The sequence below is a fragment of the Pelmatolapia mariae genome, linkage group LG7, assembly GCF_036321145.2.
Source record: "Pelmatolapia mariae isolate MD_Pm_ZW linkage group LG7, Pm_UMD_F_2, whole genome shotgun sequence".
NCBI lineage: Eukaryota > Metazoa > Chordata > Actinopteri > Cichliformes > Cichlidae > Pelmatolapia > Pelmatolapia mariae.
The window spans coordinates 63,174,935-63,185,065 of record NC_086233.1 but is presented as its reverse complement, the minus strand read 5'-3'; the positions used below and the strand labels follow the sequence as shown (position 1 = coordinate 63,185,065).

Genomic DNA, 10,131 nt, shown 5'->3' with positions numbered 1-10,131 from the left:
TTCAAAGTTCCGGTGGCGTACAGCTGGTTACAGCCGCCCCCTGCTGTCGCCTCATTGTCCAGCAGAAAGACTTCTGTATGTATCAGGATTAATGTCAGAAAAAAGGGAAGCAGAAAGACCTCTTCCTGTCCTGCTAAAGTGCTATCAAGATATTGCTGATCATGTTCCCTTTATATGCGAAATAGTTTTTCCACAGATTTTCTGCCTTTGTTTACAGACAGATGACAGTAAAATTGACACGAAATGTGAGGAGGAAGATAACCGGGAGTGAGAGCCAACAGGAAGCTCATAAAATGGGATGTAATGTTTATCAAATGGCTACCATGACTCACAGTTTCTCTACTTTCATCACAATGTGCAGAAGCTTTAAAGGCCATATGGAAGATACATAATAGAAGGATACTCCATACAGATGGTCCACTATGTGTTGACCAGTAGAGTTTAAGGTCTAAGAGCCTAATCCCAGAATCCCATTACTTTTATCCTTCAACAGTTCCTCATTATAATCAGGTTACCAGTTACAGTTGGAATGAAATCAAGTCTGTACTGTAAGAAACGACCAGTAAGTAACAAGCCACTCAAAAAAGACAAAAATAAATATTATTTGCATGTTTTTTCTTAAGTGTTTATTGTGTTCCATTTGATGCAACTACAGCTTAGCAATTGTGATCCTGTTAAAAACTGACTGCATACTCGAGTCTTACATGGATACAATTTGTTCAGCGACTACTGCTGAAACCCCGGCAGCTCACGACACTGTCCAAAACAGAAAAACTGGATATCGACTGAGGAGAGGATGAGTAGCGACCAGTCTGTCCACAGTGACGTCAAAAGTGCAACGACGGGAAAGGATGCTTTGCTGAAGCAGGTTTTGTCCAAGAGTAGCTCCGAATCAGTGGCAAGAATCCTGTAATAATATATCTAGCTGGTATAAAAAAATAAATGCTATTCTATACAAGCAGTAGAGGGGGATATACACAGTACATACTGTACAAACATACACGTCTTCCAGGGTAAAACAGGACGTTACGTAATGAAATGATTTTACAGAAGAAAGCACTTATGTGTCCTTTGCGCAGAGAGAATAAACGAAGGTGAAAGGTGTAATTTAGAGTGATGGGCAGATTTTCCGCTTACAACAAAAACCATTAAAACTACAGAAAAAGGGATCTGTGCCACATATACACTTAAAAAAAGGATAATTCAAGAAATACACATTTCACTGCAGCAATAAAAAAGTACATCAAAAATGCCTTTTACATACAAATGATGGCATTCATATACATACATTATGAGTGAAATAGAAGTCATTTTGGAAGGACAGGGGAGTTTGTCCTCTGACAAACAGGAGCTAATGACTAAAGTGAGCCTGATTTTCTTAAAAAAGGAGAAAATTGCAAGTTTAGAAGCACTAGTACCAGCTTGAAGTCAGTTATACAGTGAAGTTTACAGAAGATTTTTGATTTTAGCAAGCACCAAGTTTTACATTCTAATTAAATGATGTTTTTTGGTCCATGATTCCTTGTATCACAAATTTAAATAGCCTTAGTTTTGCATCAAGATCATGAAACTGGTACAAAAAACACTCGAACACTGAAAGATTTGAAAATGTCCCATTATTCTAAAGAAAGCAGTTCATATAAGATTACATGGTATGATTAACTGAGTGTGGCGACTTGGTTTACCTGCAAATGATTTCTCGGTGAAGTTTTAATGCGCTGGTAATACAAAATATATATTCTCTATGTACATGAGGACAGTGCATTTTAACCAGCTCTGTTTGGACTCAGTGAAGTCATGCATGAACTTAGCTTGCCATGACTTTTAACCTGATAGTAAAAGGTTAAATCCCGGAGACTTCTGACTTAAGAGATCGATCTATACAAAAACACACTCACAGACACACAAGCACACTCGCATCAAGTGTGCCCACACACTCTCGCTCACAAGCACGCGGGAAGCCGATACACAAACGTAACCCCTTATGATACATAAAAATCCCCCAAAAATATAATTACGACTCTTTTTTCCTTGGAAAATCGGTAAGTAAAATGTATTGTTCCCGCCTGTGTTTCTTCAGGAGGCGGCACATGGAGCTGCTATCAGAGCTCAGCTGGAGCTCATCGTGTCAGTGCAGAGGTGCCCTTAAATGCTCCTCAGATGGGGATGGCTTTCCTGCACCTCCTCCCGCCTTCACCGTCACGGAGGGGGAGGGGCAAAACTCTGATAAAATGAGGGTAGATTATATTTGGGCCAACTGTTTCCTCTCGGAGGTCAGAGGTTGAGAATGGGGACGTCAAACAGGTCACACAGACCTTCTGTCTCGTCCAGGTTGTATATGTAGTCGTGGTCACTGGGTGGAGGTGACAGGCGGAGGAGAGGAGAGAACACTGGGGGTGAAAGAGAGAAATACATGAGACCTATTATAGAGAACTAAGATCAGGCACCTTACAGCGTGGTATAAATTATAAATACACAAGGAAATCATTTTTTCCCAAAAATCTTTCACTGCAATTTCCTTCTTCTCCAACAGTGTCGACTTTTAATATTCTAATTCCAAACAGAATGCAGATATTTGTAGAGTCATCTCAACAGCTGAGCTCAACTGAATGAGATTTCTCTTGGTTCTCGAGGGATAAATGATGCTTTCATCCAAATGAGCCCAAACACGTTCTGGCTAAGATTTTCCTGCACAAACGCTCCACTTTGGAATCTTTCTGGGAATACCTGAAAAATACAAATATTCCAGCTCGTCTGTAAGCAAACATACCTTCTGATGACATCAAGTCCTCTAGCAGGTCACCACTCATGATCTCTGTCAGAGGAACAATAAAATCAAGAGACATTTTTAAAGCACCAAGTCTGCAGGAGAATGAAGACAAGTGGCCTGTATCAGCAGAAACTTTGCTAAGGAAACTTCAACTTCTGCAAGAAGCCAGAATGTTACGATCTGGTAAATATCTCCAATGACCAAATCTGGAAATGCATGTACAGCAACTAATAATGTAGCTACGTAAGCTCAGGAGAAGTTTACCTTTTGTTGGGTCAAACATTTCAGAGAAGTCCAGCACTACAGAGAAAAGACAAAAAACAACCCAAAAAATAAATAATAATAATAAAAACAAAACAGTGTTGCAGTCAACTGTAATCAAACCTTTATTACACCAAAATGGCAGAAAAGGGTTAACACTCACACTCAGATGGACCTGACTTCATTGGTTCGAATCCCGCAGAGGCAGAAGACGACGCGGGACCGTCCAGAGAGGCGGACGACTGTAGCTGCTGAGTAACTGCAGCGGGCGTTTCGGTTGTTGGGCTGAGTGCTGTGGTGGCTGTCACCTCTGAAATAAAGGCAAGAATGACACAACAAAAACATAGTTTGAGATAATGTTGGACAAAATGTAAACCACGATAGGAAACAGTGTGGGTGTTGAGAGAAAACGTTCTAGGCGCTATTTTCCTTACCCGTTGCTGTCTGGATGGCCGAAAGGGCCGATGTGATAGGAGCTGTTTTTGTGGGAGGGGCGACAGCTGTTTTAGGGACCTGAAGAGGAAACAAACAAGGTGGTCCAATACTCTAGTATAAGATCACTGTTCTTATTATTGGCACTTCAGACTCACTAAACAAAGAGAAAATGATATCTGTGTGGACCTGTGTGGTGGCAGTGGGCAACTGGGAGGTAGGTGTTGGAGCTGGGAGGTTCTGTAGGACGTCATCTGGAGGAGGAACGGGCAAAACAACGGGAGAGGCACTGGAGGGGTCTTTATTGACCAATAAAACTTCAATGGGACCAGATGTACTTTTAAGACGGATCTGGTATTTTCGCTGTCCGTTGAGAACCTGCACACACGCACAGTCGGAGATATGAGCGAAACAACAACCGGACCCGAGAGCGCAGAGGAAAATCCACTACAGACGTCACTTACAGATTCTGGTATGGGCACCTCTAGCTGTGTGCCTATTGGAGCACGGATCGCGAGGAGAGTGTCACCTGTGGAAGGAGGGCGGGGAGGTGGCGAGTGAGAAAAGTTGCTTTTGAGTGAAAGAGCGAAATGCCTGCAAATCCAAGCGTGCGAAACAATTACCTTTAAATGCTCCACAGAGATCTTCGTGTTTTACATAGGCCATAGTATGAATGTGTTAAGTGTAGCAGCAACCACATCTGGCACACAAACTGAAATGTTCTCAACAGTACACCTTTGTACACCAACACTAAAAATGACTGAGAGACATTTAATGAGTATTTGAAAGAGTTCAAGTTTAAGCTTTGAAGAAAAAAAACAACAACTTACATCTGTAACTAAACTGCATATTTATTAGACACCCTCAGAAAGTCCCAGAACACCTTGTGACATCATTAGGAGAATTTCCTCAGACATTAAAAGTCTCCTTCTTGGACCACGGAAGAAATGATTCACCTGTAATTCATACTCTCTGAACACTAATATATAGGGTTATGGTTGTCTTTCATTATGCTGCAGCTGACTGTGCAATGCAGAAATGAGTCCGACTGTAGTCTAACCTACCAGTCAAAGGTTTGGACACGCCTATTCATTTCATGTTTTTTCTTTATATTTACTACTTCCTACATTTTATATAAATACTGAAGACATCAAACATATGAAGCAAGATTTATGGAATTCTGTAGCAAAGAAAAAGCTGATAAATAACTCTAAATGTGTCTTATATTTTAGATTCCTGTAAGTAGCCGCCCTTTGCTTTGTTGACAGCGCTGCAAACCCTCGGCCTTCTCTCAATGAGCTTCATGATGTCGTCACCTGAGATGGTTTCACTTCACAGATGTGCCTGTCAGGGATCATTTTTGGAATTTGTTGCCTTCTTAATGGGGTTGGGACCATCAGGTGTGTTGTGCAGAAGGTTGGTACACAGCTGACAGCCCTATTTGACAACTGTTAGGATTCATATTATGGTAACAACCAATCAGCTAAGTAAAGAGAAACAACAGTCCATCATTACTTTAAGAACTGAAGGTCAGTCAGCCCAGGAAACACTAAAACTTTGAATGTGTCCCCTAAAACCATCAAGCACTACGATCAAACTGGCTCACATGAGGACGCCCCAGGAAAGGAAGACCAAGAGTCACATCTGCTGCTGAGGATACATTCGTCCGAGTCACCAGCCTCAGAAATCACAAGTTAACAGCAGCTCAGGTTAGAGCCCAGATAGATGCCACACAGAGTTCCAGTAGCAGACTCATCTCTACATGCTCAGAGGAGACTGTGTGAATCAGGCCTTTATGGTCAAACAGCTGCTGAGAAACCACGACTAAGGAAAAGCAACAAGCAGAAGAGATTTGTTTGGACCAAGAAACACGAGGACTGGACATTAGACCATCTGTGCTTTGGTCTGATGAGTCCAAATTTGAGATCTTTGGTTCCACCCGCCGTGGAATGGAGGAGGTGTGATGGTGTGGGGGGGCTTTGCTGGTGACACTGTTGGGGATTTATTCAAAACTGAAGGCACGCTGAACCAGCATGGCTACCACAGCATCCTGCAGCAACATGCCACCCCATCATTTATTTTTCAACAGTACAATGACCCCAAACACACCTCCAGGCTGTGTCAGGGCTATTTGACTAAGATGGAGAGTGATGCAGTGATGTGTCAGATGGCCTGGACTCCACAGTCACCTGACCTAAACCCAGTGGAGATGGTTTGGGATGAGATGGAGCGCAGAGTGAAGGCAAAGGGCCAACAAGTGCTCAGCATCTCTGTGAACTCCTTCAAGACTGTTGGAAACCATTTCAGGTGACGACCTCACGAAGCTCATGGAGAGAACGCCAAGAGTGTGCAAAGCAGGAATCAAAGCAAAGGGGGAATATTTTTGAAGAATCTAAAATATAAAACTTGTTCTGAGTTAGTTCACACTTTTTTCCTTTACTACATGATTCCAAGGTGTTCATTCATAGTTTTGATGCTTTCAGTCAGAATCTACAATGTAAATAAAAATAAAGAAAAACCATTAATGATAAGGTGTGCCCAAACTTCTGACTGGCAGTGTATGCCAATACCCACAGCTGAATTAAGTCAGATCTTTGGCATTACTCAGAGTATGAACCTGCAGTACCCACTAGTTTATAACTCTCACACAGGTATGCACTAGATCTGACACTGCTCTAATTAAATACTAGAAAACACAAAATGAATGTACAATCTAACAAGCAGCTTCAAGAGCAATAAAGCCATCGTGTTAAAGCAACCCTGACCACAGGACAGACCACTTCCAGCTAAAACCCACAGACTGTGCAGTGAAGGATATGGGCTGTTGTTGGAGTCATCTGTCACATTCTTGATGCTTTGCTGGACCCAGACTCTCTGCTGGTCCAGCTCGTGTTCCCGAAGGGCCAGGTCATCGAGCTCCGCCTTCAGATCAATCAGCTTATCGGCTATCTCTCTGGTGTTGCACCCTGGACCAACACCCCTAAAACACAACGGTAATAGCATGTTTATGTACAGAGAGGAGATAAAGACACCTTCATGCACACACAAAACTCTTGGCCACTGATCATCTGTTTTTTTATTAGAGCCTGGACTCTCAGATTCACATTAATTTGCCTGAACCTGAAAAATCAGAACATTTCAGAAAGTTTACTTATGCGTAATTAAAACTTTGATATTCTTTTCTCTCCTGAGTAAAATGAAATGTTAATTTATATTATCAGCTTACATATGTGGGGCTATCCTAGAAGTTGCAGCTACGGTAGACGGGGTCTTTCTATTATTCAGGCGGTGTTATTGTAACTCAGGTGGCATTTATAGTGCATATGGTGTGTGGTCAGTCCTACAACCCTCATGAGTTATGCAAACTGAAAGTCTGAATGTGCACTTTTCAGTTCATTAGTCATTTCTGTACTGTTACAACTAAGCTAAAGCCATGAGAGCTTCTTCCATGAAACGCAAACATGCAAAGAATAACACCAACAGGCACCACAGTCCTCAGGTTCTCACCTACTTCCAAGCCTCTCTCTGTATCTGTAGCACATACCTCTTGTGCAGAGTGGAAGGTTTGGGAGTGATGCAAGTTCTTGCAAAACATTTATGGTTTCAAATAGCTTATACCATCATTACCTAAGCACATCATCTTTCTGTCATGAAAGCCCTGTCAAACACTTGAAGAACAAAATGAAATGTGGACTTACTTCCATTGAATACTATTTTTGGACTTCTTCTCTATCAGTCCAATACCTTCCAGCACGTTAGTGATGTCATAGATACGCCGTTTCTGACGCACAGCCAAGGTGTCTGCCGCCTGAAAGACAAGAAAAATTCATTTAAAATACTGACGAAAGCATTTAGGTAGCTAACGCATAGACAGGGACTGTGGTATCTAGGGCAACAGGTGCCCGGCAACAAAAAACCTTTAAAGTCTCACCAAAAATGGTGGCATAATTTTAAACTTCCTTCCTTTCTAGCCCAAATCATCTGATGTGCAACATGCTAACATTAACCATATGGCAAGTGCTGATACTGTAAGCCCACGCGTTATCATCAGGGCCTGTGGCTAAAGTGGACTCATGGAAGTTCCTTAATGACAGCTCTATTTGAAAATTCACATAACATAAATTCGAATACATTCCCAACATAAAATGCTTCACCCTGCAGCACGCAAATGGCCTTTCAATTATTTTATTTATTTATTTATTTTCGGCCTAAAAATCAGGGGAGAAAATTGGTTTTTGGCACCAAACTAATTTCTGTCAGTTTTTACATAAGGGCTCCATATCTCCATAACAGGATCCCTGGAAAAAATGAAAAAAGTCCTTTGTTCTGTGAAAGTTACAGAGTATAACTACAGAATGAATCAGTAAATTTGTTTCATTATCATAGCATTTTTGCACTACCTCCAAGCACTTTGCTCTCCATTGTGTGCCTTTCTATTGTTTTATATATGGACTGTATACATCTCTTCTGTTTGCCATTTATTCCTGATGTCTTTACTAACATATACATAATTTTGTTGTAAATGTACAATGACAATAAAAGGGCTATTTTATTCCATTCTATTCTAATAAACTGGTGAAAATTAAAGTTGAAGAGACAGGGAGGGGGAAAAAAGAGGGCTGGCACTTTATCAGCAATGCACAGTGCAGCTACGAGTGTCAAAAGCTATGAAGCCAATCTATCTGCTAAGACCCAGCAGCCACTGTGATACAGTCCAAGTAATGCTTGGCTGGTCAGGCTGCCTTCTGGTTCACTGGTTTGTTTAAGAAAACATGAACGGCAGTTTGGTGAAAGGCTTCTATTTATAACACAAGCTGAGAAGTTTGGTAAAGTCTGGTTTTCACTTTAAAAACACGTTTTAAACTTTACGACTTTAAAGCTAAATAGTATAAATAGTACAATATTAGACTTTTCAGACTGTACTTCTAATTATAAGTATAGAAGAGCACAATTATCAAGTACCCAGTTACTTCAAGTTAATCTAAAAGCAGCTCATTATGTAATATCAGAAGCGCTTATAACAAGGATGGTGACTGAGTCGAGCTATCGAGAAGGGAATGCACTGTACTTTAGGACACATGCTCTCCGAGTAGCTGTGGGGAAACTAACACAGTGAATGCATGTCGTTAAGTGACAAAGACGTTATCAATCAGAGAAAATTTGTTCATGTGTGAAGATGCAGCAGGGTCGAGTCAAAAGAAAGCGACAAAAGCTGACCCACTTTTTAAACTTTGAATCTGCAGGGGGCAGAGTCTGAAAAGTTGACCGGTGTTCTCAAAGTTCACTTGTTGTCTTTGCTCAGTTCTCTAGCTAAAAACTTGAAAACAACATTTAAGTTGCGTTTGAAAGTAACCCGGGTGTATTGAAACTGCAGTGCCACGAAAGAAAACCGTTCGAATTAGCCTGTCATACAGCTAGGCTAAGCTAACAAGCTAGCGAAAGTGTAACGACAGCGGGTAGGCTCCAAATGACATGTGCTAGCTAACAACAAAGACCCCGGGTTGCATGCTCACAGCTTTTAGGTCCAGCACCCCGTCCTTCGCCTCCTGTAGTAAAGTCACAAACTTGGTCGTGAGCAGCCCCAGGCTCTTTTCGTGCCTGCTCGGGGTCTGCGGCTGCAGCGAGTCCCCCACAGCTACCAGGTCGCCTCTGTTACTGGCCGACTCCAGCTCCATCATCACTCGGGACCAGCTCCGTACTTCCCCCTGCCTCCCCGACCAAATCCAGCCAGCGAGCCCAGGAAAGCACACCCAGTCAGATAAGTAGAAGGCCGGGATTGCACGACGGCGTTCAAATGTGCTGGTCTAACCCGCGTTTCTCCAATTTATTGCCCCAAATCAAGCCGAACAGGCTGAACACGGTAATTCAATGAGCGAACAGTCGGCGGAGAGCCGTTGGCCACGCGAGGTATGACGGGACGGTTCAATCATTCAAGGGAGTGTCTGCGAAAACTCCATCGTCAAAGAGCGTGGAATAAAGCGACAGCGCCAAGACTTGTAAAGTCATTACATTGTTTCTAGTGTGCCGTTCTATTGTTCGCAATTAAAGGTTAATTTGCAATTACTTTTCGCTGTTATTTTCGTTTAGAGCTACAACACTGAGTTTTTTCCGGATTAATGTAGTAGTGCTAGTTTCAGACGCACCCTTACTGACTCAAACTTGAAGAAAACACACGCACGCGTCAAAGAACGTACACGCCTACGCTAGCTTGCGTGCGCGCGGGCAATTACTCTCTAGGATATTTAGAGTATTTAGAAGTATTCAGAATTAAGAAGTTCTTTAAAAATCTTCATATATGTTATATAAATAAATACTATAAGTTGCCCCACAGACTGCACACAGCGCTCACTGGATTCATTCGACATATTTTTAGTCTGCATATTAAATGTACAATTTTGTGTTTTTTATATATTAAACGCACTTGTACACGTATCAGTGATTCATATTCAAGTATTTATCATTTGACTCTCCATGGCAGCTGACCAAATTCAAATGTTTATCTGCTAAAAAAGATCATTTGGTTGAAAACATTAGGGAAAGGCGTGGTGTACTTCTCCTTTTTTGTCGGCAGGCTGGTTTTGTACACTGCAGATTGTTCATTTGAATGTTTTGGTTTACCACCAACTTAGACAAGCATCTTACACAAAGTCCAGGCTGACGTTTATAGT

At 41.8% G+C, this 10,131-nt stretch overlaps 1 protein-coding gene across 1 annotated transcript; it reads right to left on the bottom strand.

Annotated features, from left to right (window-relative positions):
* Positions 1–610: 610 nt before the first annotated feature.
* e2f4 (E2F transcription factor 4) lies at positions 611–9,382 on the bottom strand. Its single transcript, XM_063480176.1, has 11 exons — positions 8,977–9,382; positions 7,162–7,271; positions 6,283–6,443; positions 4,087–4,131; positions 3,928–3,992; positions 3,653–3,841; positions 3,466–3,544; positions 3,195–3,341; positions 3,035–3,070; positions 2,771–2,815; positions 611–2,390 (listed from the first exon to the last, which is right to left on the bottom strand). The coding sequence occupies exons 1-11, from the start codon at positions 9,139–9,141 to the stop codon at positions 2,275–2,277; spliced, it is 1,158 nt and encodes a 385-aa protein (XP_063336246.1). The 5' UTR covers positions 9,142–9,382; the 3' UTR covers positions 611–2,274.
* Positions 9,383–10,131: the final 749 nt, after the last annotated feature.